This window comes from Plectropomus leopardus, chromosome 3 (assembly GCF_008729295.1).
Source record: "Plectropomus leopardus isolate mb chromosome 3, YSFRI_Pleo_2.0, whole genome shotgun sequence".
In the NCBI taxonomy this organism is placed as follows: domain Eukaryota; kingdom Metazoa; phylum Chordata; class Actinopteri; order Perciformes; family Serranidae; genus Plectropomus; species Plectropomus leopardus.
The window spans coordinates 26,902,351-26,929,986 of NC_056465.1; the positions used below are offsets into that span (position 1 = coordinate 26,902,351).

At 41.7% G+C, this 27,636-nt stretch overlaps 1 protein-coding gene across 2 annotated transcripts in view; it reads left to right on the forward strand.

Annotated features, from left to right (window-relative positions):
• ssbp4 (single stranded DNA binding protein 4) overlaps positions 1-27,636 on the forward strand; it is a 112,156-nt gene that overhangs the window by 4,661 nt on the left and 79,859 nt on the right. For both annotated transcript variants that reach the window (XM_042481907.1, XM_042481914.1), the window contains exons 2-4: positions 6,643-6,715; positions 13,255-13,316; positions 24,664-24,748. In XM_042481907.1, the coding sequence (XP_042337841.1) occupies positions 6,643-6,715; positions 13,255-13,316; positions 24,664-24,748 (220 nt within the window). The remainder of the gene's footprint in view (positions 1-6,642; positions 6,716-13,254; positions 13,317-24,663; positions 24,749-27,636) is intronic.

A 27,636-nucleotide genomic window follows, 5' to 3' on the forward strand; every position in this document is an offset into this window, starting at 1 on the left:
TTTTTTTTACTCACATTCTTAGTTCCCAAAATAATTCAGCTCCCCGCGTTTGTTTTCTAATCCTCTGTGTTTGTTTACAGACATTTTTGTGCGATTTTAAGTGTCGCTGGATTTGTTTGGGAAAAGAACTTCAAGAACTTCAAGTTAATCAGTTTGTTTTGAGCGCGGCGTTCTTTACATCCTCCGCTCCTCCTCTGGCTCCTCCCTCGTATTTACATGCAGTTTAATGGGGATCTTCAGGTCTGAATGCATGGTTTTGATTCTACACAGATGGCTCTGCCATCTGCATTTTAGCCTTTTGAAAGAAGCATAAAGAGCTACGCACCAACATAGGCAGAAACATTGCACTAAAAGTAAAGAAACCCTTGATTTACCCTCGGCACCCTTTGGCTGACTGCTTTCATTCAGATATGTCAACAGTCAATTAATGCTGCCTTTCGTCAGCTGCTTTGGGTGCATCCGCACAAATTTGTTAGTTTTCTCACTTGAAATAAAGGAGACAGTATAAATATTGAGGCTACGTGACTGAAGTTGTTAATCAGTTTGGCAACAGAGCGCACAGAAGAGAAGTGTGTATGTCTTTAATCAGCATATAAAGAAAAGCATCTGCCTGACAGACAACAGGTACAAAAGACCTCGCGTGTTCATGAGAATGGAATCTGTTTAATATAGAAAACAAAGGATTGGATTATTGTTTGTTATTGCTGGTAGTTATTATATTATTGTCCTCATTAACTGCAGTGGGAGGAGGCTTTGGTGATGACAGGACTACGTCAGCTGTGCCAATATAATCTTTAATAGCAAATTATTATAAATCTCTCTGACAACTAAAAATGAACAAGTTATCAGTCAATTTAGCTCTGAGGTTAGAGGATATTTACAGGTGAGTCTGTCAGGTAAACGTCACAGAGTCAAGCTCACAGCTGGTAGAAAGTGTGAGGACTAAATGTTTTTGTGTGTGATGTGTGTGTGTGTGTGTGTGTTTGTGCATGTGTGACAGAGTGTGGATTAACCCATGGCTAAAGCCATGCGTGTTTACACGCGTATTGACACTGATTTGTTTTGACAAAGGAACTGCCATAACAAAGCTAAGCAAATATAAACAGTGTGTGCACTGGGAATAAGCTTTAGTGAAACAGCTTCACAGTATCACAGGTGTCTCAAACAGGCATCCAATCTCTCATTCACCTTCAAGCGAAACACCACGTTCACACCTGTTCACCACCACAGCGTCAGATCTATACCGTTTTTATATGATGTCTATAAATATTTAATATTTAGGAAATAATATTTTGTGTTTTTATGCGGTTACGCTTTTGTGTTACATTCAGTGCGCTACCAAATACATAAATTATGCATGCTATACGTGTTTATTCTTTTGTGATAGATAATATATGAAAGCAGATGCAGTAGCGAGGGCTGCTGAAGGCTCCTCTATCACTTCCTCCGTTCATACCTTACCTCACCCTGCCCCTGCCCTCGCCGCTGAATTATTGAAACGAAGACATGAAAGTTAATTTGCTAACTGTCTGTGCTTTAGCTGGCTAAACTCAGCCGAGACGCCCTTGTCTCTGGAGGCGAGTGAGGGAAAGGGAAGGCTGGATGGGGCAGCCCGGGGCTAAATGTCAGGTGTGTTTCCTGGGGACGAGGCAGTGGCAGAGATCTCCTTGATGTGCGGACGTGGAGCAAAGTAATAGTCAGGAAGCACGAGGTTAGGAAGGAAGATTCACCAAGTTGCTACATGGTAGAAAAACTGTTGCAAATAACATGACTGAAGAGGGTGAGCAACAGATGCACCATTTGGCTTTGTGTCTCTTTTAACGTTTAAGTCACACGGCAGCTTTTTATCTTGAGCCTTGACATTTAGTTAGCAGTCAAAGCACAGGTCAAATATTCTTCCTCCCACTCAGACAGATCTCCTTCTCATCATGTAATTTGCATCAACACTCTTTAACATTAAATTTCATCCGTGGACAATTGAGGAAGAAGGGAGCGAAATGTTTTGCTGAGGAAATTCGAGACATGGAGTGGACTGCATGGTTGTGGTTTTGTCTTGTAAGCATCTCATCTTTTATTCCTGAGTGACATGTGTAACTAGTGCAGGGTTCACAGGGAAGGAATTCAGGTTTACAGTATCCACAGAGGAAGAAAGTTGAAGCCCTGACCTTCAGTTTCCCTCTGACGCAGCGCTCCTGTACTGTAAACCCTCCCATGTCTCCTTTATCTACCTGGCCTTCCTCAGGCTTTGCTCCATCAGCGCGCAAAAAAGTCTCCTCCTCAGCCGAGTTACACTTACTGCTTCTGACAGAGTAACAAAAGGTGTCCCCTGAAGCCTGGATTGAATGAGTATTTTTAAATAATGCATTGCAGCCGGGGCAGGTGCCCATCACTAGGGCAAAGAGCCCCTCAGATCACACTGGGCTCTGCCATGAAAATTTCATTGCATTGCCGCATTGCTCATGGGAATCTGTGTTCGATCCTGTACAGTGCGGACGGTTGTTATAGGAGCTGACGCCTGCCGCTGGGTATTTCACACTGCAAAGAGGGCCTCGTTTTTACATTTCACACCAGCAAACTTCACCCAGAACCTGGGACACTTAAACATCCCCTGAACTGTTTAGACGGATAGAGCAAAAACAAACATGGACAATTATGTCAGAATCACAGTGAATGACCAAAAAAACACAAAACAAAAAAGGCAAACCTGATATTCCAGCACGCTCTCATCCCAAGTAGTTACGTATTGCCTTTTTTTTCAGTAGACTGCTGCGTCTACGTATTACGCTCTAGGTATCCTCCCACTCCTGCTGTTGACATTCTGGGATGCTGCAACCAACAGATGTCAACAAAAGCACTTGACAACCACCGTCAGGATGTCAACAAAAACACATGCTCAGGATTAGGCTACAAAGGCACAAAGGCTTGATATCTGACATCAAAATCACTGATGAAAAGGCGGTTTGTGATACTTTGGAATGAGAGCGGGCTGGATATTCAAGTACTGTTGCAACCATACTCAATAGCGTGATTTTTCAATCCCTTTTCAAAATTCGGACTACTCCACTTAGTTTCAGTTTGTTTTACTCATTGAAAAAATAACTCAAAACAGTGTCCTCTGACCGCCCAGTTGCAAATCAGCAGATGAGAAAAAGGTGGACCTGTGCACACACATGTGGATTCTTTACCTCTACTCTTTGCCTGGATTTTGTCTCTTTGCCTTACATTATTGCCAGAGGTCTGTGGGAGCATAAACGTAGTATAAAGGAGAACTGGATACCACGTTCAAAGACGGCTGCCCATTCGTTCTTATAAAAGTTATTTACTGGGCGTATATGCCCTAAAAGCTTCCAGGTTTCCTCAAGGTCCTGTGTTTTTGGCCCACAGAACATGCACACTTGAGTCACTACACCAAAATTGATTTACAGGCCAATGCCATGGTTCTCCTGAGAATAAATGATTACAAACTCTCATGTTAAAAAAAGAAAGTTTTATTTATAGTTAATATTATCCCAAAAAGCACACTAAAACATCAGTGCTCTTTATTTTCTAACTTAAAAGTATCGGGTATGTATAAAGAAAACTAAATGTGATATTAAGTAGGGTAACTGTTATTTTCTAGATTAACGTGAATGTTTAAACTGACAGTGAACTAAATTCACTTTTTTTAATTTTCTTTTCTCATTTTCAGACGACACGTAATTAAACATGATAGACTTGTTCCCAAACACAACACTGATCAGTTTCACTTAACAATACCGGGACAGTCACTCCATTTGAGATCAATATTAAACATTTACAACAAGCAGTTTGCTCCCTCCTGTGACTCACGCGTCTCACAGTCCTCCGCTCATGTAAACTGTGACTGGGCCTTCAGTTGTGACGCCTCTGACCACCCCTCCATGTCCACCCCTCCATGTCCACCCCCCTCCATGTCCACCCTTCCATGTCCACCCAACACATCCGCACTCTAATGAAAACTCTGTCCAGCTATAAATCCAGTGTGTTTACACTACGTTTCTGAACTGGGTGTTGATACAGTTGTATCTGATGTAAGAGTGAGAAATACAAAAGATGATAGCATCTAGAGTCTTGCTAGTTGAAACTGGTTTGGACCAGCTGTAGCAGATAATTTTCTTTAAGCAGATGGTTGTCAAGACATTGCAGTGCAATTCTGTGATATCTTTGAGATGATGAATCAGGTTGCTCAACTCTGGACTGGCTCATTATTGATTCATCCAGTATCACCCAGCATCAACCCAAACATCATAACTCTGTGTCTGCTCCGGACACGATGCATGTGATCAGCATAAAAACAGTCGCGCGGCAGTTCCCCTCGGCTCCATGTCACACCTGGAGACAATTGCTTGCAGATGATTGCAGGTTGTTATGTCGGTTCAGACTTCTCCACTGTCGTGAAAATATTGAGTTGTTTCTTTGTGCTGGTGAGTTGCAAAGGCCTCTTTGTCCTGAAACTGTCAGACTGAGAGGTCCACGTGTGTGTTTTTGCAGGTTCATGTGTAGTCCAATGGGCAAAATACTGGATAGCTGAGATGTTCCTGGTGATTTGTTGCAGAAACAGAAGACGATTGTTGATATTAAGTAGCTCTTCGGTTGAGTTTTGAGTCTGGTCCAGCTGCTGTCTTCTTCATCCCTTCTGGTCTCTCAGAAGAGCTTTAGCAGAGTAAACAAGGCAAAGTCAGTGACAAGTAACAAGGATGATGAGTCAGCTGAGCAATGATCTGGTCCCCCCCCCCCCCAAAATCACACTCTGTGATATGGAGACGGTTTGATTTTTGGTGGATCTGATTCAGAACAGGCCACAGAAATTTCACACAGTAACTAGCTGGGCTCTCCATGAGTTATTTTTTTCCTGAGCATCAGTTTTGACTTGCGGGATGGATAATTGATCTGAAAAGTTGTTCAGAGCTGATCAGATCGATGAATCAGAGGAGCTGCTGCCGCTGCGAGTAAAGGCAGAGTTTTAGACCCAACAGAAAGAACAGTTACGTTTTTAACGTAGCTGGATGGCACCTGGTGCGGCGGTATGTACCGTCAGCCGATAACACAGCCAGACAAAACCTGTCACCGCCGTATGATGCGCCAGTGGACGGTGTAAGGTTGAAACGCTGCCGCTGAAGACTTAATACAACCTGGAAGGTCCCTGTGGGGCGGGCAGGTTGGGGAGTGGATGGATCCAGTTTACCACAGACTTTCACCTGGGAGCCCGCTGTTTGCTTCCTAGATGAATGTAGAGCCAAACCTTGATTATTTTCCTTAACCTAACCACCTGCTTTTGCCTAATCCTAACAATGTGCTTTTGTTGATGTCCGTAGTTGCAGCATTCTGGAAAGTAAATAGACACAGAAGGACACCTAGAGCAAAACATGTAGATACCAATGTCCACTGACAAAAGCCACAATATGTGACGCCTTGGGATGAGAACGTGTTGGTTTATAATGTATGCCTGCAAAAGAGCTTGTCGCATCTTCCCGCCACCAGCAGCTCTCTTAAAGTCTATTTTTGACTTTAATCTGTCCATTTTTTTCTTTTTTATCTGGAGCATCCACTCCAGAAAGTTCTTGGACGCTTCTTAGGATTTTCCACCATAGCTTTGGTCAAACTTCTAGCTGCTGCTCTGTTGCTGGTCTCCCCTACTTTCCTTTTATTTCATTAAATCTTTATTTGAAACTGTCAACACTGAGAGTTTTAAAAGAAAACATTAAAATCACGCACATCCAGATAAAGCATTGAGAAAACAAAAGAAAAAGCAATGCACAACATAAAATAGACGACGAAAACAACTTAAACGTAAAATAAATACAAAAATCTAACCCTTATTTCACAGCTGGGTAACGTGAAATGCATCACAGGAAAGTTACCACAGAAACCAGACACTAAACTCTGGTGTACTGAGAAATGCAGGGAGTTTTCCCTGGTGGCAGAAGTTTTATCAGCATTGTATGAATTTGTGTGGCATGGGCTTGAATATAACAGGCGTTCATTTAAATATAAAAATTCTGCACTCCAGCTCTAACACATTATATTTTGTTTGTTTAATTCAGACAAAAAATGCGTATCCGATATGCATCAGTTGGGCCTATGTATCTGATGCATAGATTGGCATCGACATGTGTGTGACACCTTAAAATAACAGGAATCCAACAAGCAGCGTGGTGCCATCTGAGCGTCCAACTTCAGCCGCATCTGAGGATATTTTTCGTCTCCTCTGAGCGTGTTTCTCTCAGCGTCTTGTTTCAGCCTCTGTGCCTCAACAGCAGAGTTCCTAAAACCACAGGGATATGGCTGAGTGCCACAGAGGCTCTTTAGCTCGGAGCTGCAGAGCTTTACATCACACATTTACAACCCCTCCACAGTGTATATGATCTCCACGCTGTGAAATCTTGTTTATCCGAGCTCCATCTAAAACGACACAGTGATGATTTTCTGCCAATTGTGCACATTTGTTGGATGTACGTTGATGATGGGCTGCTTGGAATTAAACCAGTGTGACACAGACCAGGATGAAGAGATAGCATGACCTTGTTTTTAAATTTTATGAAGTAATCCTTTGAGCGAGTCCTGTTTTGAGGATGGTAAAAGATCCTGGACACTAATTTCTTTCCCTTTTTCTCTGTTTTCCAGGTTAGCTTTATATGTGTACGAGTATTTGCTGCATGTCGGCGCACAGAAATCTGCACAGACCTTCCTGTCAGAGGTAAGACGTTCTTTCAGTTTCCTGTTTCTAAAGCGTGAGTGTGGTTCCCCCTCTATTGTATACCAGGAAAGGAATTCACATTTAAGGCTTTAAGCAGCTGTTGAGTACTGAAAGCGGCTCTGTGGACACCGAAAACTGTGGCAATAATAATACATTAATGAGCCAAGACTTTTTTTTTTTTTTTACAGCTGCTGAACAACAGCAGTGTTCCTTTGAGTGTTTATTAATTTGGGACAATGTAAACATGGCATTGGTTGGGCTACTTAATATGATTACCCGCCCTTTATTATTAGCTCTAATTTGTAATCATAAACATTGTATAATTAGAGCAGTTTGACACATTGTGGGCATGTGTTTTTGCTCGCTTTTCTGCTATGACATTTAAAAGGATAGATTTTTGGAAGTGGGGTTGTATGAGGTACATATACATAAACAGTATGTGACATACAAAAGATGTCACTCAGCACACCCCTATTTTGGTGAAGCAACAAAACTTTATTTCCCACCAAAAAAAGTCAGAATTATTTTAAAGTGTATGCTTCATTTTGAGTATTTTCACTGCTTTACCGTAATGTCAGACAGTGATTTCCAACATGAAAATGAAGCAGGTATGTGACTCTTTTCAGAGCCAGACTCCAGTCAGAGAAACAGTGGTTTAACTCTTTGAAACATGTGCAAATTATTTTGATTTCTCTCCAAAATATGGGGAAAAGGCAACAAGCAACTTGACAAGACATGGTCCAATAATTAGCAAGGGAAAAAATCCTGAAAATCAGTCAAAAACTAACAAGAAAATATCCTAAACAAAGTGCTGAAAATGAAAGAAAAGATATAAACTACTGTATATATTTTATCATATTTTTTTCTGCAACATGATTTTAAATTTTAAATTATTATAATCGTAAATTTAGTTTTTTTCTGACTATTTTTTCTGACAATTTTCTGATAATCATTCCCACTTTTATAAAACTAATTGTTAGGTCATTTTCCTGTCACCCTAATAATTTCTTGCAATGTGTGGGACATTTCAAGTTGGTCATTGCCTTTTTTTCCCCATGTTTTAAAAAAATTAAAACCAATTTGCTCAGGTTTCAAAGGGTCCGATGGCTTTTGAAAGGCGCCTGTACGCAGCTCAAGAAAACTAATGTTGGTTAAAATTGCTGAACACAGGAGCTGCTGGTCTACTGCTGCCTCAATCTGTAATTTTGTTTGTGTTATTGAGTGACTTTGGTTTTTTAAAGTGTTAGTATGGATTCACCAAAGTCACGTATTATCACAAACAAACAAACTTATCAAGGTAGCGATAGACCAGCAGCTCCTGTTTTCAGCGAGCCAAAACTGCTGTTTTTCTCAATGGAGAGTTTACAACTGAAGCCTTTAAGTGCTTCCTCTTCAAAATGCACTGTCTAACACTAAGATAAAGCAATGAAAATAATCTCAATATAGCATACACTTAAGTTGATATTGATTTCTTTTTTAGATGTTACTTTTTTTTTAGGTGGCTAAAATTTATTGTGTTGCTGGCCTCCCATCTACAGCACTACATTGCTTAGTTTTCATGTCGGACTCAGTCTGCTTTTCCAAACTGAGGACGTGCCAACTGACTTCTTCTGTATGTAATACACTAACTATTGAAAAGCACCTCATACAACAGGACTTAAATAAAATACAAACGACTACTTTCAGAAGCAAAGCCAGCTCCTGCGAAGTTGAATCGAGTGCACCTTTAATATTTGAAACCATTCCAGACGTAACCGTGTGTCTCAGGTCGACCGGACTTATTAGTCTCATATTAGGCCCCTGAACTGTTGAAGAGGTAAGGTCTCTAATGTGTTGCATCCTCTTCCTTAATGGACATCCTTCCTGCTAATGGTCCCACGTCCAGGCGGTCTCTTGTACAACACCTCTCCTGCCCTGCTGGCTTTATTCAGCTCCACTTAATACACTCCCCAACACTGAGAGGCCTTTACTGGCAAGCAAAGGCAGCTCTATATCATTCAACTTTAATACTGACAGCGTTTATCTGTCATTTCATCAGGTGAGCTCAGTGTAGAGTCACTGTGTAGAGATACTGTTGCACCTGCATAAACTCACACATGCACGCTGCACAACCAGAAGGGAGAGAGGAGCGAGCAACAAGCAGCTCAGCTGCTCATCTGTCAGAGGGATAGCAACAGGCTCTGATGACGTGAGAGAGTTGATTTTTAAGTTGAAATGTGCTTTTATATCAATGTAATGAAAATCAGTGTGTGATGGAAATACACCCCCTGAGGGAACATACTAATTTTAGCTCCTTTACCGGCAAAATTCAATGACGAGGCACTAAAAAATACCGTCCGTCTCCGTGAAAGCTCGAAGCCCAAGCGCTTAGACAATGTTCAGAATTTAGTTGGCACAGTTTTAGAGTAAGATTTTAAAACTCTTTGCTGCTTTCTTCTATTTTCTAACTTGTTTTCTGGTGTGTTTGTGGCATTGAATGTAACAAACCAGAAAAAAACAACAGAAAAAGACTCTTGTTTACCTGTAGTCTACTGGCAATGGGAAAACAGTCTATTTCATATTTTAATGGGTTTTCCCACATTAAAAAAACCTCACATATACACCTTAATTTTGGTGTCAGGAGGTATTTTCTGAGATGATTGATATAACTCTTATGTCTTTATTATAAGTATGAAGCTACCACTAGCAGCCATTTAGCTTAGCTTAGCATGAAGACTGGGAACAAGGGAAGACAGCTAGCCTGGCTCCGGAAAAAACACATCAAACACATTGTGAAGTGTAAAAACAAAACGTTGTGGTTTTGCAGTGATGATGGTCTTGACTATTCGCGTCTGGCAGCCAGTGCAGAATCCAAAAACCCTTTATTCCTTTAATATGCTTAGCTAAAGATAACTGGCTACTGCAGGCAATGAGCTTTGCCTGGGGGTTGCTTTTGTAGAATGACAGGAGGCCAGGGGCCTGTTAATAAACAAACATTAATAATATGTATTAGATCAAATTAATAAAAGAGGCAAATCCATACACAGCAGTCGTAAACAGGTCAGGTGTACGAAGGGTCTTTTCTAGGTTTTGGGGAACATTGGGGGCTTAGGGATCATCCCCTTGCACTTGGGGGAAAAAAAAGACAGAGAGAGAGAGATGTGTTCTCTGGCACTTTGTTGACATTCAAAGTCGAAAAAGTGAATACATTTATTGTTATTGTAAATGAGATAAAGGTCGGCAGGCCACCAGGTATTGTTGGCCACCCTAAGGTGGTAAGTTGAGTATCACTCCGCTACTAGCTTCATTTTTACTGTGCTGGCATGGCAGCGGCATAAATTTTCTCATCTAACTCTCAGCGAAAAAGCACAAGTGTTTCCTAAAATGTCAAACTATTACTTTAATGGGCTGCACCTTCAGAGTTGATGTTGATCGAGCTTCCTTGAGGTTCGTCTGCGACTGCTTTCAACCACAACCATTTATTTTATGTCTGTAAACTGAAAAGAACTGTCACTACCAATATCAGATGATAATACCCTCATTTATATTCTTAAAAAATGTTATATCTCCTCCAGTTGTCTTGAAATGTTTTTTGAAAAAACAGAGAAAAATATGTCAAGAAGAGCATATCCTGAAGTCACTGACTGGGATGTGGCTGTATCAATCAGTCGCAATCAGACAGAAATGAGTTGCTTTAGCTTATAGTGTGCAGGCTGGCTGGCAGCGGGGCAGCCGGGGCTGCCGGAGGACGGTCCAGCTGCCAACAACCACCATCGGAGGCCTAAAATATGAAGCAGAGTTGGGGGAGAAGCACGGGGAGATCAAGTGGTCGGGCTGCAGAGAGCCTCGCTCATTCCAGAGCCCTTGTGGGTGAATCTTCTTCCAGAGATTGAGTGTTATTGGTTAGCTGCTGGAAAGGGGTGAAGTTCTGGGTCGCAGGCAACCGGAGGCACACACAGACCCACACACACATTTAAACGGCCTCAAACTGGAATTAAAACAACATCGACACAGACACGGATTAAACCAACATACACGCAGGCGCACACAAACAGTCCATGTCCACGAGGCATGCATGCAAAGACTGCTAAGTCAATTTGACGCCAGTTGTCTCGAATGTTGCGCCTGCAACAGTGTATTGCTTAATGATTTTGTTTATTTCAAGCACAGCATTTGTGTTTAGTTGTCTTATATGGTCAGAGACTGTGTATTTGGATTAGACTGACAGTAATGGGTACATTTCCCAGCAAACACAGCGGCTCGACCTCTCACCTCTCCCCCTTCTGGAGCAATAGGCTTTAAGTGTTAAGGGATTTCTCACGAGTATTTGAAGGAGAGCTGCAAACAGACATGATTTGTTTTACTCATCTATATCACTCAATGTTCAATCACCATGTTAGCACTCAGTTCAGTGTTCTCCAGATGTTTCTTGAAGCACACAGAAAGTCATCCACTCTGCTTGCTTTGATTTTTGCCTGTGATCCTTTCTTTTTGTTGATCATCTGCCTTTTTTCGTCTCTTCCTCTCTGTGATCCTCCTCTTAAACCTCCTCAATATTTAGTGCCTCCTTGTTCTCCCTTATTGCACTGCCACTTAAGAAAATCTCCACTGTTTTGATAACACAAATAAATTGCTGCAAATAAATAAAATACAATTTAATTGAGAGATACGTTCAAGAACACACATAAGGGGTGTAAAAGATGCACTGCAAATAGATGCGTAGATAGATTTATTGCTTAATTAGGGGCCACTTCTAACTGCAAAACTATATCAAAACATCAGTTAACATACGGACAACTTGTGCAGTACAATCCAAGTCTCATTTATCCACTTGAATGTTGAATGTAAAATCAAGAAATTTATGTCTTCAACTATTTCTAAAAACAGATGCATTTTTTGTGTAATCCTTTCTATTTAAATCTGAAGCAAAAGGGAAATTCATCTATGCGCTCTGCAGACTCCAATACTAAGGTTGTATAAAAAAAATGCACGTTTAGGAAGTACTGAAAACACAGCTGGATAAATGAGACTTGGATTATACTGAACGAGTTGTGCAGATATTTTGATTTTTATATTTGATATATTCGCTGTTTTCCATGGAGGAATGCAAGAAAAAAAAGTTCCCTTCTTGAATTCGAGGTAACACAGTATAGATACACAAATGGTTAATTTGTGGGTGAAGTAATTATTTAAGTTGAAAAGTGATGCAAGTGATGATTTGTTTCATCATCAATAGATTTGGCATTTAATCTTGATTGAACAATCAATCAGTTTTGTCTCTAAAATACCAAAAAATAGTAAGTAATTGTATTAGTCTAAAACAAAAAGAGATGCACTTTACCTACACAAATGACAAAGAAAAGCATCAAATTCTCACATTTCAGGAGCAGAAGCTATTTATTTCCAGTTGATCAACTAATAGATTAAATTTAAAGTGCGTTTCTTCTCTTTTTCTTCTGCTTGTTTTGACAAATTGGTGAATGTGTTTATGTGTTTGCTTTTTTTCATTATTTACTGTAACTTTTTTTTCTAAATCCGATGTATGTGTTGTTTAAAGTGTGAAGATGTTTTCTTTCCAATGCCTTGAGATCTCTCGACCTCAACGCCTATGTACCCCACTGCCTCTTTTTCACAAGCAAACACACACACACACACACACACACACACACACACACACACACACAGACAGAGAAAAACACACAGAATTGTTTCAATAGATAAGGGACTTTTATCCTCTCAGGTATACTGACAACACACACACACACACACACACACACACACACACACACACACCTGCTGATCTAATGAGAGCACTATCACCTGGACTCTGCTGCCTCAATTAGCCTCTGTTCCTCTTCAGCGAGGAGTGCACACACATAAACACACACACACACACACACACACACACACAGACACACACTCTCATATTTATAGTATACACACAATACACTTCTGTCCCCAAGAGGACTTTGCCACTCTATGCTCTCCTGCACAGTGCAGCAATCAGCTCTTTAGCAGCATTAAATCAACAGGCCCAACCCACATATGGCACATCACATCACTATAAACTGCACTTGGGAAATCTATAGAATAGACACTTCAATAGAAATCCAAAGCATGGATCTAATTTTCCATTTGGATATATAGAAAACAAAGACATATCTTGCTGCTGTCTGCTCACACTTGGGTGAATTGTGTATGTATGACTATGTGAACGTGTGTTTGTGTGTGCGGAGTCATGTCAGTGGGAATGTGTGAAGCAGGCAGCGGGTCCGCTATCGCCCACCGGATCTTATCTCGGTGTCCAGATACAGGCAGGAGCTCTGCTGGTTTGTGAGGGCAGTGGAGAGGGCCGCTGCTTCAAGACAGTCACACTTTCTTATCCACAAACGCTGCGCCGCACTGCACTTCACCGCACTGGCCTATTTTTCTGTCCGGCTATCGCTCTGTCTGTCTAAAGTTGGGAGGACAGTTGAGCGAAATGATTACATTATGCATAAAACATGCAGCGATGTCTAATCTTTCATTTCCCTCCTCTGTCTTCTCCCCTCTGTTCTCAGATCCGATGGGAGAAGAACATCACACTTGGGGAACCTCCTGGATTTTTACACTCATGGTGGTGGTATGTATAGGTTGCTCCTCTTGCTTTTTCTGTCTCTTGACCACACGCACACACGTTATTTCAACAGCTCGCATTCATAGAGCAGAAGTACTCTTGATGGTCTGAAAGAATTTGCAGGGGTGGAGAGGGACAGTAATTGCAGGGAATGCTAAGTGCATCATCTCACACATGTTTAAGTGCTGTTATCTTGGCGTCCCTCTGATTGACAAGTGAGCTAACTTGCTTTGCTGTGTTATTTAAGCGGAACTGTTTTGGGGTTTTTTTGTTTTTGTTAAACCTCACATCATTGTGTGCACTGTTCAGTCAATATCAAAACCAGAGACTAAGTCTGACACTTTTGACCCCTCCTCAAACAAAATGCGGACAACTGCAACCCCCCATCGCCCAAAATTTTGTGGGTGAGTATAATGTAGTATAATGCAGCCATGGATAATGCTGCAGTGAATTCAATTTGATACATTTTGAGCCACGATGTCTTTGTCCATATTTGTGGAAAAACTGAAACATTGCATAGATGTAAGTGTGCATAAATCTTTTTTTTTACCGGTTTGTATTTGTCAATGTTTTGACAACTCAGCACCATTAAAAGTATGCTGAGAAGCTATTAGTCGCCCCTGTTTGCATTGTACTAGTGGATGAGTTACTTCGACGCTGAAGCAGACTTAAAAACGTGATGATTCTAAGGCAAGTTCTGGAGTAATAAGGCATGTCTTTCTTCTGTGATCTGTAAGCAGATTTATGAACATTAGATTGCTGTTGACATCAGAGACAATGATGTCCTCAGAAAGTGTAAGTTGCACTGGATCTACAAACATGCAAATCATGTCTGTTGTCAGATTTGACTGAGTTATGAGTGCCATTTTTGAGGAGTTTTGTAATTCAATTTTTAAAGCAATTTCACTGTTGTAGACACATTTACAATGTTGGAATAAAATTGTGAGAGTTCTAGTGCAACTTGTGCGTGCTCACATGATCTCAATCATGTGATGTAAGGTGGTCATAAAACTCAGTCCGAGTTGTCTCAAGTCGGTCTTTTTCTTGTCTTGGCATTCCGACAAAGTCAGCCATGGTTAACGTTATTTTAAGATTTTAGTCTTTGCTTGTGTGAAGTTCAGTGACGTGAACATTGTCAACAACCTGCACTCTCTCCTCCAGCAACAAACAAGAAGCAGAAAACCAGAGCTGCATTCAGTCCCCATAAAACATAGCCAAACATTGTTTAAACAGAAACGGTGGTGCATTTAACACCCCGTTGTGTTATGCAGACTTACTGCCTTTTAATATGGCAGGCTGATTCTGATTCAGTTCAGAGGGGCTTTATTGGCGTGGGAAACATACATGTACAGTGCCAAAGCAAGTGTGAAATAAAAATAAAAAGTGTATATATAATTAGTAAGATCTACCAGAATTTGGTTTATATGTAAGCTGCTGCTGATTGGGTTACACCTCTGACACACCCATCAAAGGAGAACCTACCTAGGAACCTAGAAAAACCTACATCAAAACCTGTTGTATATCGTTTCAAAGAAACATGTCGTTCAGCAAAGCGATGCACAGGGTTTGGAGATTGAAGAAACAGAAAATACGAAAGGGGATGCAGAAAGAAGAAGATCGTGTATAAGTCTTGGTTCTGTTGTACTGTGTAAGAGGAGAAACTGGTGGTGTTGTGGAGCGAAAAAGAGTCTGTGGGTAATTTGGTGTGTGTTTTATCCACCAGTTAGCACTTATTTTAGTTGGAAATCTTTGTGAAATGGTTCCTCCTTTGATTCCCACGGTCACCTTCCACTAATGTAGCGCAACTAACCAACGGAGGATGGTATCGAGTTGAGACAGCAAAATTCAAACTTTGTTTATCTTCATAGATTATACCGATGCAAAATTGATAAGAGTCAACCATTTTACAGTCAACATATGATGCCATTTAACCCGTGTTTCTAGAGTTATGTGTTTTTGCGGACATGTAAGTTGTTAAAATGTCATATTTCTTAAAGAGAGTTTGGCTTAATATTTTCCCCCATGAGCAGGATCTCAAAAGGAATCTAGTTGTAGTCTTGCAAATAGTGATCTTGTAAGATCCCCAGTCTTTGCAAAATCTCACGGCGTGCGTCTTCAATCTCATATTGTCTTTCGATGTGAGAGGATGTCAGACTTAAGTCTTTAAAAATCCTTTCAAAGTCTTGTAGTGTATGGTCGACAATATTTGCTGCTGCTGCAACTGCTAACCGTCTTGGTGAGCGGGTCAAATCAACAGGCCAATATGATAAGTTCCCTTTCTTTTAGAGCAACAGCATGTTCACCTCCTTTTCACCCCATGCATATCTTTGACTCACATCTGTCCTGTCGCGCTAGTTTGAAAACCTTTTATCCCGATGCTCCATTTAACAGAAGACGGCTCTGACGTGGGTTGTTCGTCTTTCCTCTCTGCGTCTTTAAACAAATCTGTCAGATCCCTTAATGCTAGAAAAAATACAGGACAGTGTTTTCTATCTGGCTGGGAGAACAGGGTCAGTGGGCTTAGGGCCTGACATACACTTTTTTTTCCATGTTTGAATTACAATGAATGGGAACACCCAAACGTAGGATTCCCCCTCTTTCCAAATGACAGTCCCAAGAGCTCGAACTTAAAGGCAAAGAAGAGAGCAAACAGGCAGCGAGGAGGAAGCTGGAAAGGATGCAGACAAAGAATCAAGCAGGCAAACAGGCAGGGAGGTTGAATCCTCGGCAAGGCAGCACGAGAGGCGAGGAGAGCCAGGATAAGAGGTTTGACAGGGCCCGCTTTGTTTGTCATTCATGCTATCCTGCTCATCCCCAAAGCCCCCCGGCCAGCCCTGTGTAATAAACCCGGACATGCGGCTTCATTCATTCATCCTCTCTGGCCCCAGTGTGTGTTGTAATTGTGCAGCCTGTTGACACGGTTCATAATGGTCCTTAAAGAGCCTGGCTTTTCTCAACCTGACAGCTCTCAATTGGACAGCTACCAGTAATACTGACAGAGTGACATACACAAACATACAGCGCAGCGCAAGTTTGCTCTCGCCTCTGCCTGAACCAATAAGAGGGCTCGGGGAGACTGGCCCAGTGTGTGTGTGAGAGTGGGAAACAGAGAGCGCTCGCAGTGTGTGTTCTGACTGTATTGATATATTTCAGCAGCGTGTGGGAGATGACCTAGTGTGTGTGTGTGTGTGTGTTTATGTGTGTGTGTGTGTGTCTGTGTGTGTGTGTGTGTGTGTCTGTGTGTGTGTGTGTGTGCGCGCGCCAGAGCGCAGTTGGAGAGCAGGCTGATGATTAGCCGGGCTGAGCGGGGCAGGGCCCCGGTGTAGTCTGACCTAGCTGAGGGGCGTCTGTCTGGGCAGCACGTGGACACGGAGACTCGCCGGAGTTGGGGTCTGGGGGTCGGCTGCCGGGGGAGGAGGGGAGGCGGAGTCCCCTGTCCACCCCTACGCCACCCAGCAACCCCCCCCACCACCCCTCCAACCTCCAAAACAAAAGCTCCAGATGGTAGGAAAGCCACCAACCTCCCTCATCCCTCACCCTTCGCTCCCCCTCCCTCAACCTTTGTCTGGAGGCCTGTCCCTTTGTTTGCGGAAGAGAGACCCCCGAACGGATTAACTCTTTGCATTCCAGCCTCTTTTGTGTTAAACAGCCAAATCTAAGACCCCGACCCCGCCGCCACCCCGGCCCCGCCCCCGTCGTCCCCTCCTCAGCACCTCGCTGGGGTTTTCTTCCCTCCTGTGTCTGCTTCTGTGGGCTGTTTCCTGTAGGATGGCGTTGGTGGGGAGCTTCAGAATGAGACCAAGTCTGTAAGAGGGGGAGGTGGGGGAGGAGGAGGGAGCCTGGCGGTGGGGGTCACTCATCCACATCTGTTGTTATGGGTGGAAGGATAAAGAAAAGGCTCAGCGAGGGCTGCAGGTGTTGATTGTGTCATTAGCTCCCTCTCTATTGGCTGCCGCTAGTTGTCTCCTCCTTATCCCAAAAATCGATTGCTTTAACCAGTTTTCACTAGATGGCCGCTGAATCCTCCATGCACCCCCCAGCCCCCCCCCCCCCTCACACACACACTCACGCACACAAAAAACACGCACATAAAAAAACATGGCACAACAACAGTATGTAGAGATATCCTCTGTGTGATTGCCTCTAGCTGGAATTCTCGTTTGTGAGGGGCAGAAAAAACAGCGAGCGTACAGCCGTCCTCTGCTGCTAAATGTCTGGACTGCGATTTATAAACACACACTCTTCTCCACCTATTTCTCCTCTACTATCCTCTCCATAATGTATCCTCACAGCTTAGCGCTCAGGACGTAAATTGGAGCAGCTGAGTTCGAAAAGCCATCAGCCTTCTAGCAGCAGTTCTGTGCCAGAGATGGACCATTGCTGGCAGTTGCATCTAAATAAAATCCAATAGTAACACCAATACAGTCAATTCAGCTAATTTAAAAGGAGTTGTACGGAGTTTATTGTATCAGGATTCACTTGTTAACAAACTGCTACGATTATGCAACATAACAAAAGACTAATTCAGGCTGGTGGAGGTAACCAAAGAATAATGCATCAGTGGTTTTAAGTCAGAGTAACGGGAAGTTTTTCTTTTCTTAATGTTCCTCCAATATTGCAGCATATTCTTTCAATCAAGATATATATCATATCCTGAAATAAGAAATATTATGCTAACTTTATCCAGCATTTGCAAAACTACTCAAAGAGGTTCCCTTATAGAAAAATTAGATTTGGTCACACCATCCCTAAAAACAGCAGAATTTAAGACCAAAAATCAAATAATAATTATAAATGATAATAACACCCACTAAAATCTGACTTTTGTTTTTAGTGGCAAAGGTTACGGCACACTGCTATTGTTTTAAATTAGTCGTCACCAAGTTTGAGAGAAAGACTGAACAAGAAACGGATATAAAAAAGAAGTAACCACAACCACTTTTTCACTGAATTTACTAATTAAATAGTTTACTAACCCTGTTTACTGGTGAGCGTGTGACATCAAACTTGATACATCAGAAAAGTGTACAGAAGGGCATACTTGTCTACTGGCAGTAGAAAAGGTGCCATCTTTTGACAGCCTAAAAATGTCATATCGGTCTGAAAGCCCATTTCTTTGACAGTCTGTTATCCCAAAAACAAACGTTAATTGCTCCAAAGTCCTGTTTCTACCAAAACACACTCCCTGCAGTTTCCCAATGGCATTTTCAGTCACAGATCCCAGGTGTAGTAACATAACAGCATAACCAAGTAGTTTTAGTGCCTAAACCTAACCACACAAGACTGAAGCATTGTAGACAGATGTAGCGTATCTGTGGTTTACAGAAATATACATTACGGGGCTGATCACACCGAGACGCATTGTGCCAGATGCAACTGCAACTCCATGCCTTGAGGGGAAAAGTTGAAAATATTTTAAGTTTAATGCGCGCCCAAAAACCACCAGAAAAAACGTGTTGCGCAGCAGCAGCAGCAAGAGAGGAGGACCCGACAGGCGCGCCGTACCATACGGAAACAATACTTTTGCTGGCGACACTTCTCTAGCGACACATCTCGGTGTGATCTCTAAGTGTGTAATTTTTGAGAAACGGGACTTCAGAGAGATGGGCTTTTGGTCCAGTTAAACTTTTTTTGGATGTGTACAGTTTTGGAATTTTTGGCCATCAGAATAATTGGCAGTCTTCATTGGAAAGGAGTCTGTCGCCTTTTTTAGTTGGCTTCCCACGCTTAAAAAAAACAGCATATATGTGTTGATTTGGTGGTATTTGGGTGTATTTGATAAGTGAGTGATTGCAAAGCATGTTGACAGCACTGAATCCATAAGAAGCTATAATGGTAATGCATCTCTCCATGGTGTTCTATTTTAATTCAGCTTCCCAAAAGAGATGCTGCAATTTACAATCACTTATGAATTGTGTGTAGATGATAAAGGCTTTTCTGTTACCGACTGAGAGTGCACCTGTGTGATCAGACATTGTGTCTTTGGCTTTCTTGAAGTTTTCTTAAGTTTCCACCTTGTACCTGGATGCAGGAATATCTTCCAACTGTATGTGTAACAACACACAGCTTAATTTTATAGTTGGTTCCTCTTAAGCTGTCAGTCTGTAGTATTTATTAGCCACACAGTCCAAAGGGAGTGTTCCTGATTTACATGGCCCAGTGATGTTGTTGTTTTCTCCTGCCTGCTGAATGCATTGTTGCTACCTGGAGAATAGCTGGTACTTGAGTCAAGGTAATAAAGACAACTGGAAGGGTTGTGTTTCTCCGCCTCCGCTCTGTGATTGCAGCATTTTGCCCAATTAAGAAGAAGCCTGCTCTGATAAGAGGAGGAGACGGCACGGTCGACTCTCTGTAACTTTGTTTTTTTAACTTTCTGGTTCTTTCACTCGTGCTCTGTCTGCCTCCTTATCTCCATCTGCCTCCATCTCTGTCTTAATTTCTATGTATATTTCCGTCTCCTCTGACTCACTGACTGACTGGCTGAAGACGCACACAGGATTATCATGTAGACCTGCCACCAGCAGCCTGTGTGTCTGTCTTTCTGTGTCTTTGTTTACACTTCTTATTATAATGGAAAAGCACATTGTAACCACTGGCTTTGTCAGACCACAGTTAATTGCAAATAATTATCGTGATGGCATTTAATTTTAGTAATTGTCGTCTTCTGGACGGCTGGTCGCTAATCCCTTCCTCCTCTGTTCTGGATACAAAGTGTATTTGTATGTGTGTGTGTGTGTGTGTGTGTGTGTGTGTGGTGACAGTACCAGCTTGTGTTTTTTTAGCCTTGTTTCTCATTTGAATGACTAAAAACAAGAGTTTGCATGACCCCAAGCTGCAATTTAAATCTCTCCTGTGACTCTTCAAAGTAAGAGCAGTTTAAGTTTTCCTTTATACTGAGTTGTGTGGCTCAAATACCATCAGTTACTACCCATAATGCCATAAAGAGCTTCCCATGATGAGATGATTAGATTGAAATGATTAGATAATTGGATAGAAAATTTACTATTACAAGGGTGTGCAGAGTACAAGATTTCTTGCAGATTGCTGGTGCTAATTAGTCGCGAATGTTGACTTCCCAGATAATTTCTAAAGATTAGTGTCTCTGAAAGGGAAGCGACAACAACCATGACACAGACTTTTTTCTCTAAATGTGGGTGGGATTGTCAAATTAGAGCTAACAATGGTCCCATCTAGTCTTTGCCTGGATTCACTCCCAGTGATATATGAGATGGGACAGTTGATGGGAATATTTTTTTTTTCCCTCAGTCCACCTTAAAATCTGCCTTTAATCAGTAAAATATTAGAAGAATTCTGCTTGCTTATCTGTCACCCATACTTACTTAAAGGAACAGTGTGTCAGATTTAGGGGGGATGTTGTGGCATCTAATGGTGAGGACTGCAGATTGAAACCAGCCAAAACCTCCCCTGGTGAGAATTGTTCACTGTTCAGGAGGTTTTTACTGGGAGCTGAATTAACTACAGAGGTCGCTTCCTCTTCAAATCAAATGAATTAGGTGATTAAAACCAGTAAAAACACTGAACAAAGCAGTTTCACGCTACAAATCAGTGTTACTGTAAAGCTGCGTGGTACGTTGCAGACGGTCGCCTTATTTCTGATCAAGACGTTCAGGAGGTTTTTACTGTGAGAGTGCCTCAAGAGACGTTTTTCTCAAGGCCAACGTGGAAGTTAACGTCCCCCGATTCCCTCATCAAAAAGCCAATGGGATTTTACCATTTGATTTTGGATTATTGCAGAAAATAAGCTCTGTGGTTTATGAAACGTACACAGTTTGTCCAGTAAGATGCAAGAATCTTCACAAAGATGCAAGAATCTTTACAAATAAACCCAATTTTTATAATTTCTTTTAAAGTCTAAATGCAATCTAAAGAAGTACAAAGTTAAAATTAGGCTATAAATGAGCTACACCATGATCACATGACTTATCATCCCTACCACAATGAGGCTGTAAAGCCTCGTTCGGTATGATAAAATTCTGCAGTCTCATTAAGCCACTTGTTAGCTACTGACTTTTTTAGGAAACATTAAAGCTTCAAAATCAATTGTTTTACTTATTATGTTTTGCAAATGCTATTATGTTGGAGGACAAGACCTGAAAGTCTCCCCAGCTTGTGTTAACCACAGACCTTATTTCAGGCATCTAACCAAAAACCCACTGACTGAACTTTCGTTACTGGAGCACTCTGTTATGCACGGAGGTTTCCTCCTCTCCAAAACAAACAGATCTGGTGATTGAAACCGGTAAAAACACTGGATGAAGCAGTTTCAGATTATAAATCAGTGTTTTTTCAGTGCTGTCGGGCATGTTGGAGATGAGCCACCAGCCCATCAGCTGCTAACGTGTGCTCACCGTTCTCCTCTGATAACTTAACATCCTGACATTCAAAAGGTTTTTACCAGGAGCTGAATTATCCGCAGAGGTCTCTTCCTCTCCAAAACAAAAGTATCGATCTTGTTCTGAGGGCCTGCTAACTAGAGCCAGCATTTAGTTTGTCCATTCTGGGCTTCTGTACAAACATGGTGGTTAAGCATGGCGGACTCCCCGAACAATGACCTGCTCCCTCTGTAGATCTAAGCAGCTTATTTTGAGGTAGCAAAAATACAGGTGTTCAGCTGATTATACATTAAAGAAAGTATACTTATTTTATTATATTCCATTTCTGCCAATATATCCCCCATAAATCCTACACACTGGACCTTTAATGGCTCTGCTGTAACTCTACTGAGGAATCCATCCTGTGTCGAAACACCTAAAATAATATCAGAATAATGAAAGTCTCTGTTCCTACGTTTAGTCTCATCCACCGGCGATCCTGCTTCAGATTATGCAGAGACACAGAGAATGAGATTTCCCAGACAGAAGCAGGTCAGCTGTTCAAATCGCAATATATTTCAGACTTCACAGGCCGCGAGATGTTAGATCACCTTTCCCCCCCTGCCGCTGTACCTGGTTGTGTCTTTTCGGGTAACAAACTGTAACCTTCGTTCCATTTCATTTCCCTGAGAGCTGATTGGATTTGCGATGGTTGAGCCTTTTTCACCGCGGCTGGCGGCGGACGGAGCAGCAATCTCTTTAACACCAGCGGATAGATATGATAATATACACACGCTTTATTGTCGAGTGACAGAAGGGCAACACAACACGCACATGCCATATGTGTTCGCCGCAGTCTTACCACAGTCCCTCTCTGTTCCTTCAGCGCCCTCCTTGTCTAGAGGGGACCCCAGCGCTCACCGAACGCCTCAGGGCGCTGACTCTGCCTTTTAATCTTTAAATACTTTATTAACACATTTCTATTGTAGTTTGTGTGCTTTGAGAGGTTTATATTGTGTGATAAAGGGTTGAAATGTGTCATTTTTTTATTTTTAGGACACCTATTGTTGCACGTTTGTTTTCTTGATGCCCTCAGAAAATCAGAACGTAAGAGTAAGTGTAGCTGAGAGATAACCATACTTAGGAGACAATAACACTAAACCATGAGAATCAAACATCTTGCTCAATAATAAAAACGACCAACATGTGTCGGGGTGCTCGTGAGCGATTCTCTTGACAGTTATGGGCAATCAGCTAATATTTTCTGCTCCATTTCGCAGTCTGTCATATCATGTGTCACGGCTGTCCCTAACATCAGCACAAAGAATGCATCTAACACTTTATTTGCACCTTTAAATGACAGCAAGAATGAGTTCAGCAGTTCTTTTTCTTTATCTTTTCCCTTTTTTTTTAATACGCTGTCCATGAAATCAATATCTTGAAGAAGGAGAAGTCCTTAATGTGGACTGGCTTAGCAGGTACTTAATTTCAGTGGAGTAATTAAGGGCCCATTTGGAGTGGGACCTGGTGGCCCCTGCTGCCCTGGAGGAGTGGGATTGGTCTAATTAACTAATATGAGTACGGCTGATTGGGCAGTAAGTAACATAATCACAGCTGATTGGTCAATAACTTGCAGGTCGCCAGGGCTGAGAGGAGCATTTGGTGACCTGTCCTTCCCGGATAAAAGCTCTCTGGAGCTGAGCTGCTGTTGTGAAGGCTGCAGAGGGTTCCTGTTTATACGTGGCATTATTATAGGGCTCAGTATTTAGTCTGCAGTGCTGATTATTGAAAACTGTCAAGTGGAGTTAAAATGCCTGGTTGATTAATCAATAAAATGATCTTCAGCAACACAAAGTAATTTTTTGAAGACAAAGTTCACCCCGAAATCAAAAATACATATTTTTTTCCTCTTACCTGTGGTGCTATTTATCAGTATAGATTGTTTTGGTATGAGTTGCTGAGTTTTGGAGATATCGTTACTCAAGATAATCCACAGACCTTTTGAGCAGTTTCATGTAGGAACTACTTTCTTTCTACAGAACTACATTCGCCAACTGTATCACTGCACAGAAGGAAGTGTGTATCGACTCACGGATGAGCGGCTTGTGACAATGTGAGACGTAAACATTAATGGCGTCCTCTTCGGCTGTAACGCTAAATAGTTCTGTGGTGCTCGGTGAGCGAGCGGTTGATGCAAACTTGCTTTTGCACAGTGATGCAGATAGTGGGTGTAGTTTGGTACAGAGGAAATAGTTCCTACATAAAAGTGCTCGCAACAAGGTGTGTGGTTTATCTTGAGTAACCGCGTCCTGATTTCTGGAAAGAGACAATGCTGTTGAGTTTTTCAAATGTATTTTCTAAAAATGTAGCGGTTCCATCTTCATCTCAATCTCAAATGTGAATCTGTGCTGATTTTCTTCTTCCTCTATGATAAAACAAGCATTTTAAATATGTAAACTTGGGTTTTGGAAAATTGTGGACATTTTTTAGCAAACAGGTAATTGAGAAAATGAAAAAAATTCAATTTTCAAGCCCTAAAAGTCATCATCAAATGCTTTGCAGGCCTTGTTTAAATTTTGTGATCAGATATTTCCTGATTAATATTGTGTCATTGCCAATGAAATAGTACTATATTTGGTAAAAAAAAAAAAAAAAAATCTGATTCCCACACATTAATCTTATGATATTATCAGTTATTTATTGTATGCATATATCAGACTTACTCTCTGCTCTCAACAGACTGTCTTCCAAACAAAAAAACAAAAGAAAAATGTGTAAATGCCATTTTACAAATAGTATAGATATATACATTTTATTTCATACATGTGTGTTATTCATGCCAGTATTTAAACACTTCAATCCCTAGTTCTACTTTGTGAAGCAGATTTGTTGTCAGTCCACATCAACCGCTTTCACTCAAAACACAAACTTGTCAAACACACAAACCAGGAACAAAATATGTGTCTAGAACCCACTGTGAAGTGTCTAACTGCTGTCGCTCTCTTGTCCTGTGTGCACAGTGTATTCTGGGATCTGTACTGCGCTGCCCCGGACCGGAGGGAGACATGTGAACATTCCAGCGAGGCCAAGGCTTTCCATGACTATGTGAGTGAACTTAACCAACCCTCCAGCTGTGTACGAGGGAGCATAAATATGCATGCGTCCACCCCTTGCTTATGAGCGCATACAATCACATGCAGAGTTTGCATCAGAGAGAAGCGACTCTTCTGTCTGTGATAAAGCTGCTGGTTCTTGTTTTGACATGTCTGGTGTGTCTGCTGCAGCCTCTCCTCTGGATGGGACAGACTCTGAGCCAGACGTCTGAAGTAGCATGCTTTTAAAAAATGCAGCACCTATGAACACCACTTCTATATTTTATGGGAAAGCCCTTAGACTTCCATCTTTGAATTTTTAAAGTCTGAGGGCTTGATGCCGTACTGCCACATTTCACATGGTCAGCCTCTGGTTTGAGATCTGTTTTCTGATGCTGTAGCTCAGCTGCTGGCCGCACTTCCTCAAACGCTGACCCCTGACCCCTCAGGTCTCAGCGAAACTGTTGGCTCGAGGTGAAAGGTCGTGGAGCTGCCTGTCTATTTATTGGTCCACTCAAGGCTGCAGCAAAGGTCAAAGCACATAAAGCAGCTGGCTGATCACACAAACACATTAACGCAGACACTCACAAACAATACATATACACATAGGACACATTTAGAGCTGGACAGGCTTTGCTAGTTGTGGCTGCAGGGGCAATGAAAGGTCAGGGTCCACAGTCCTCTTGACCCTCTCATCTTCTGAAGAGCTGGAGGAGTCGATCAGTAACCTATCGAACACATGCATGCACACAAGAGCTGGTTGATGTGTGAGCGGATAGACTACAATTGACGGCCTTTGTTGATGCAGCCCTCGTTATTGCAAATGACCATTTTGGGCCTTGAGTGTCTTCCTTTTTGTCCGCACTATATTGAATATTTGGATGATGTTGCCTGAGACGTATTTGAATAAGGATTACACAGGTGTTCGGATGTTGACTGGACAGACTGCTTCAACCACTAGATTATCGTTCCACCTGGGCAGCAGTGAAACCTGAAATGGATTAGCGGTGCTATTCTCACCACACGCATTTCATTCGGGCTGTTTTAGCCCACAGCCAGTCACCCATTCAGCTGAACTCTCTTATGAGGTTTGACAGAAAAAGTGTGAGCGCTTGTCAGCCGAACAGATTACATTTGTTGTGCATGTACTACGCATGTGTGCGCGGGCTCTAGTCTCGGCTCCTGTGTGTGTGTGCATGTGTTGGACCACCATAAGATTAATTACATGGTTAATTAAACCTAGTAGTTAATTAAATCTGACAACTGTGTCTAATTAATCTAAATGCAATATAATTTCCTACACCTTTCTCCGGAGGTAGGCCAGCTGGATACCTGCATGTCAGCTATTTAACGGCTCCGGTTTGACAGGCCGGGTCAATATATGGCTGAACATCAAGCTTCAAATTCTGCTGCCGTGAAAAGGCACATTTTAAAAGTGTTTTTGTCTCTGGCTGCATGAATCAGTCAGCTGGGAGTCAGGATCACTAATGCTGCTGTATATTTGATCGCAGGGGGAGTAAACAAAAGTGAACTGTAGAGTTGGAATTGATCTGTTGGAGTAAAGGTGGATGCTAAGAGCTTGTTTTTCACAGAAAACTTTGTTATAGTTCATGGATTTAGGCAGTGTGGTTTGACCTTTGACCTGCCTCAAGTTCAGGAGGTCAGTGTGTGTCGGCTGTAGGATGTGTTTGTGATAATATCAGATAAAAACATAATTGGTGTAAGAATCAGTTGTTAGCCTTTGACTCTTTAAAGGGATACTTCCCTGATTTTTAGCCAGCTTTTATAGCAATGTGGTGGTAAATGAACCGTGGTAAACTTACCAAAACTTCCCTGCTCATCTCTCAGTGGATTTCCACCGGCTCTCGGGCTGTTACTCAACCTACAGGTTGTACTTAGGCATTTTCATATCCCGGCCACAACGGACACAAAAAGTGTAGCGGATTGAGGGAGAGCCACCCCTCTTTCTCTTTCCCTCTCTCTCTTTCTTATACTCAGAACAAATTCAAATCTGACTGTAAAACTCACCAGTGCTAAACAAATATAGACCAAGATTCTGGTACTGTTCTTCCTGTTTCTTACCTAAAATGCCTTCAGAAACATGTTTTAGTGCACTGTTTGGCTGAAATACGAGAATCTGTGAACAGAAAGTGGGCACCATACTGTTTCCTGTATTGTAAAAATGGCAGCTGAAAAACCTGAGATCAAAAGAAAAAAAGCAGTGTTTTCAGAATATGAACTAACATTGTTACTGCGTTGCCTATTCGTTGCCTAAAATGCATTCAGTAACGTATTTTAGCGCACTGTTTGGCTGTAATTTAAGATTGTTTGTTACCAGTCGGCCGCCACATTGTTTCCTGTTTCAAAATGGCCAAACTCGTAGTACATCACCAAACAGGAGTGTTTATTAGTTCAGTGCAGCACAGTGAATTCTGGTAGTTATATATTTTCTACTTACTGAGCAAAAGTATATACCACAGCCTCTTTCCTCTGTTTTCTCAGGTCATGTAGCACCGATTTTAAAAGGACAGACCACCTTTCCAGCAGTGAGCTCTGAGATACAGCTGTAGTTATAATCTTCTGAAATATTCTACATGTTGTGTTTTACATCTTTTTTACGCATCACACCAAAATTCGGATTCATGTATTTGCACTCTTTGGAAAATTTGGGCTTTTGAGGGGAATTTAAAACAAAGTTATGCATCTCTTAGCAGTGTTTGGCTGCACAGCATGAGTTGGTAATGACTGACCCAGGGGGGGCCGCTGCTTTGTAGTGATGGTATTTTATAATAAACGAATACTATAATTGTATTTTTTAACTTTAATTTGGTTCATTGTAAATGCAGGAACTTTTTTTTTTTACCCCAAAGTGACAGTGAACATTAAAGTTTATGCTCTGAG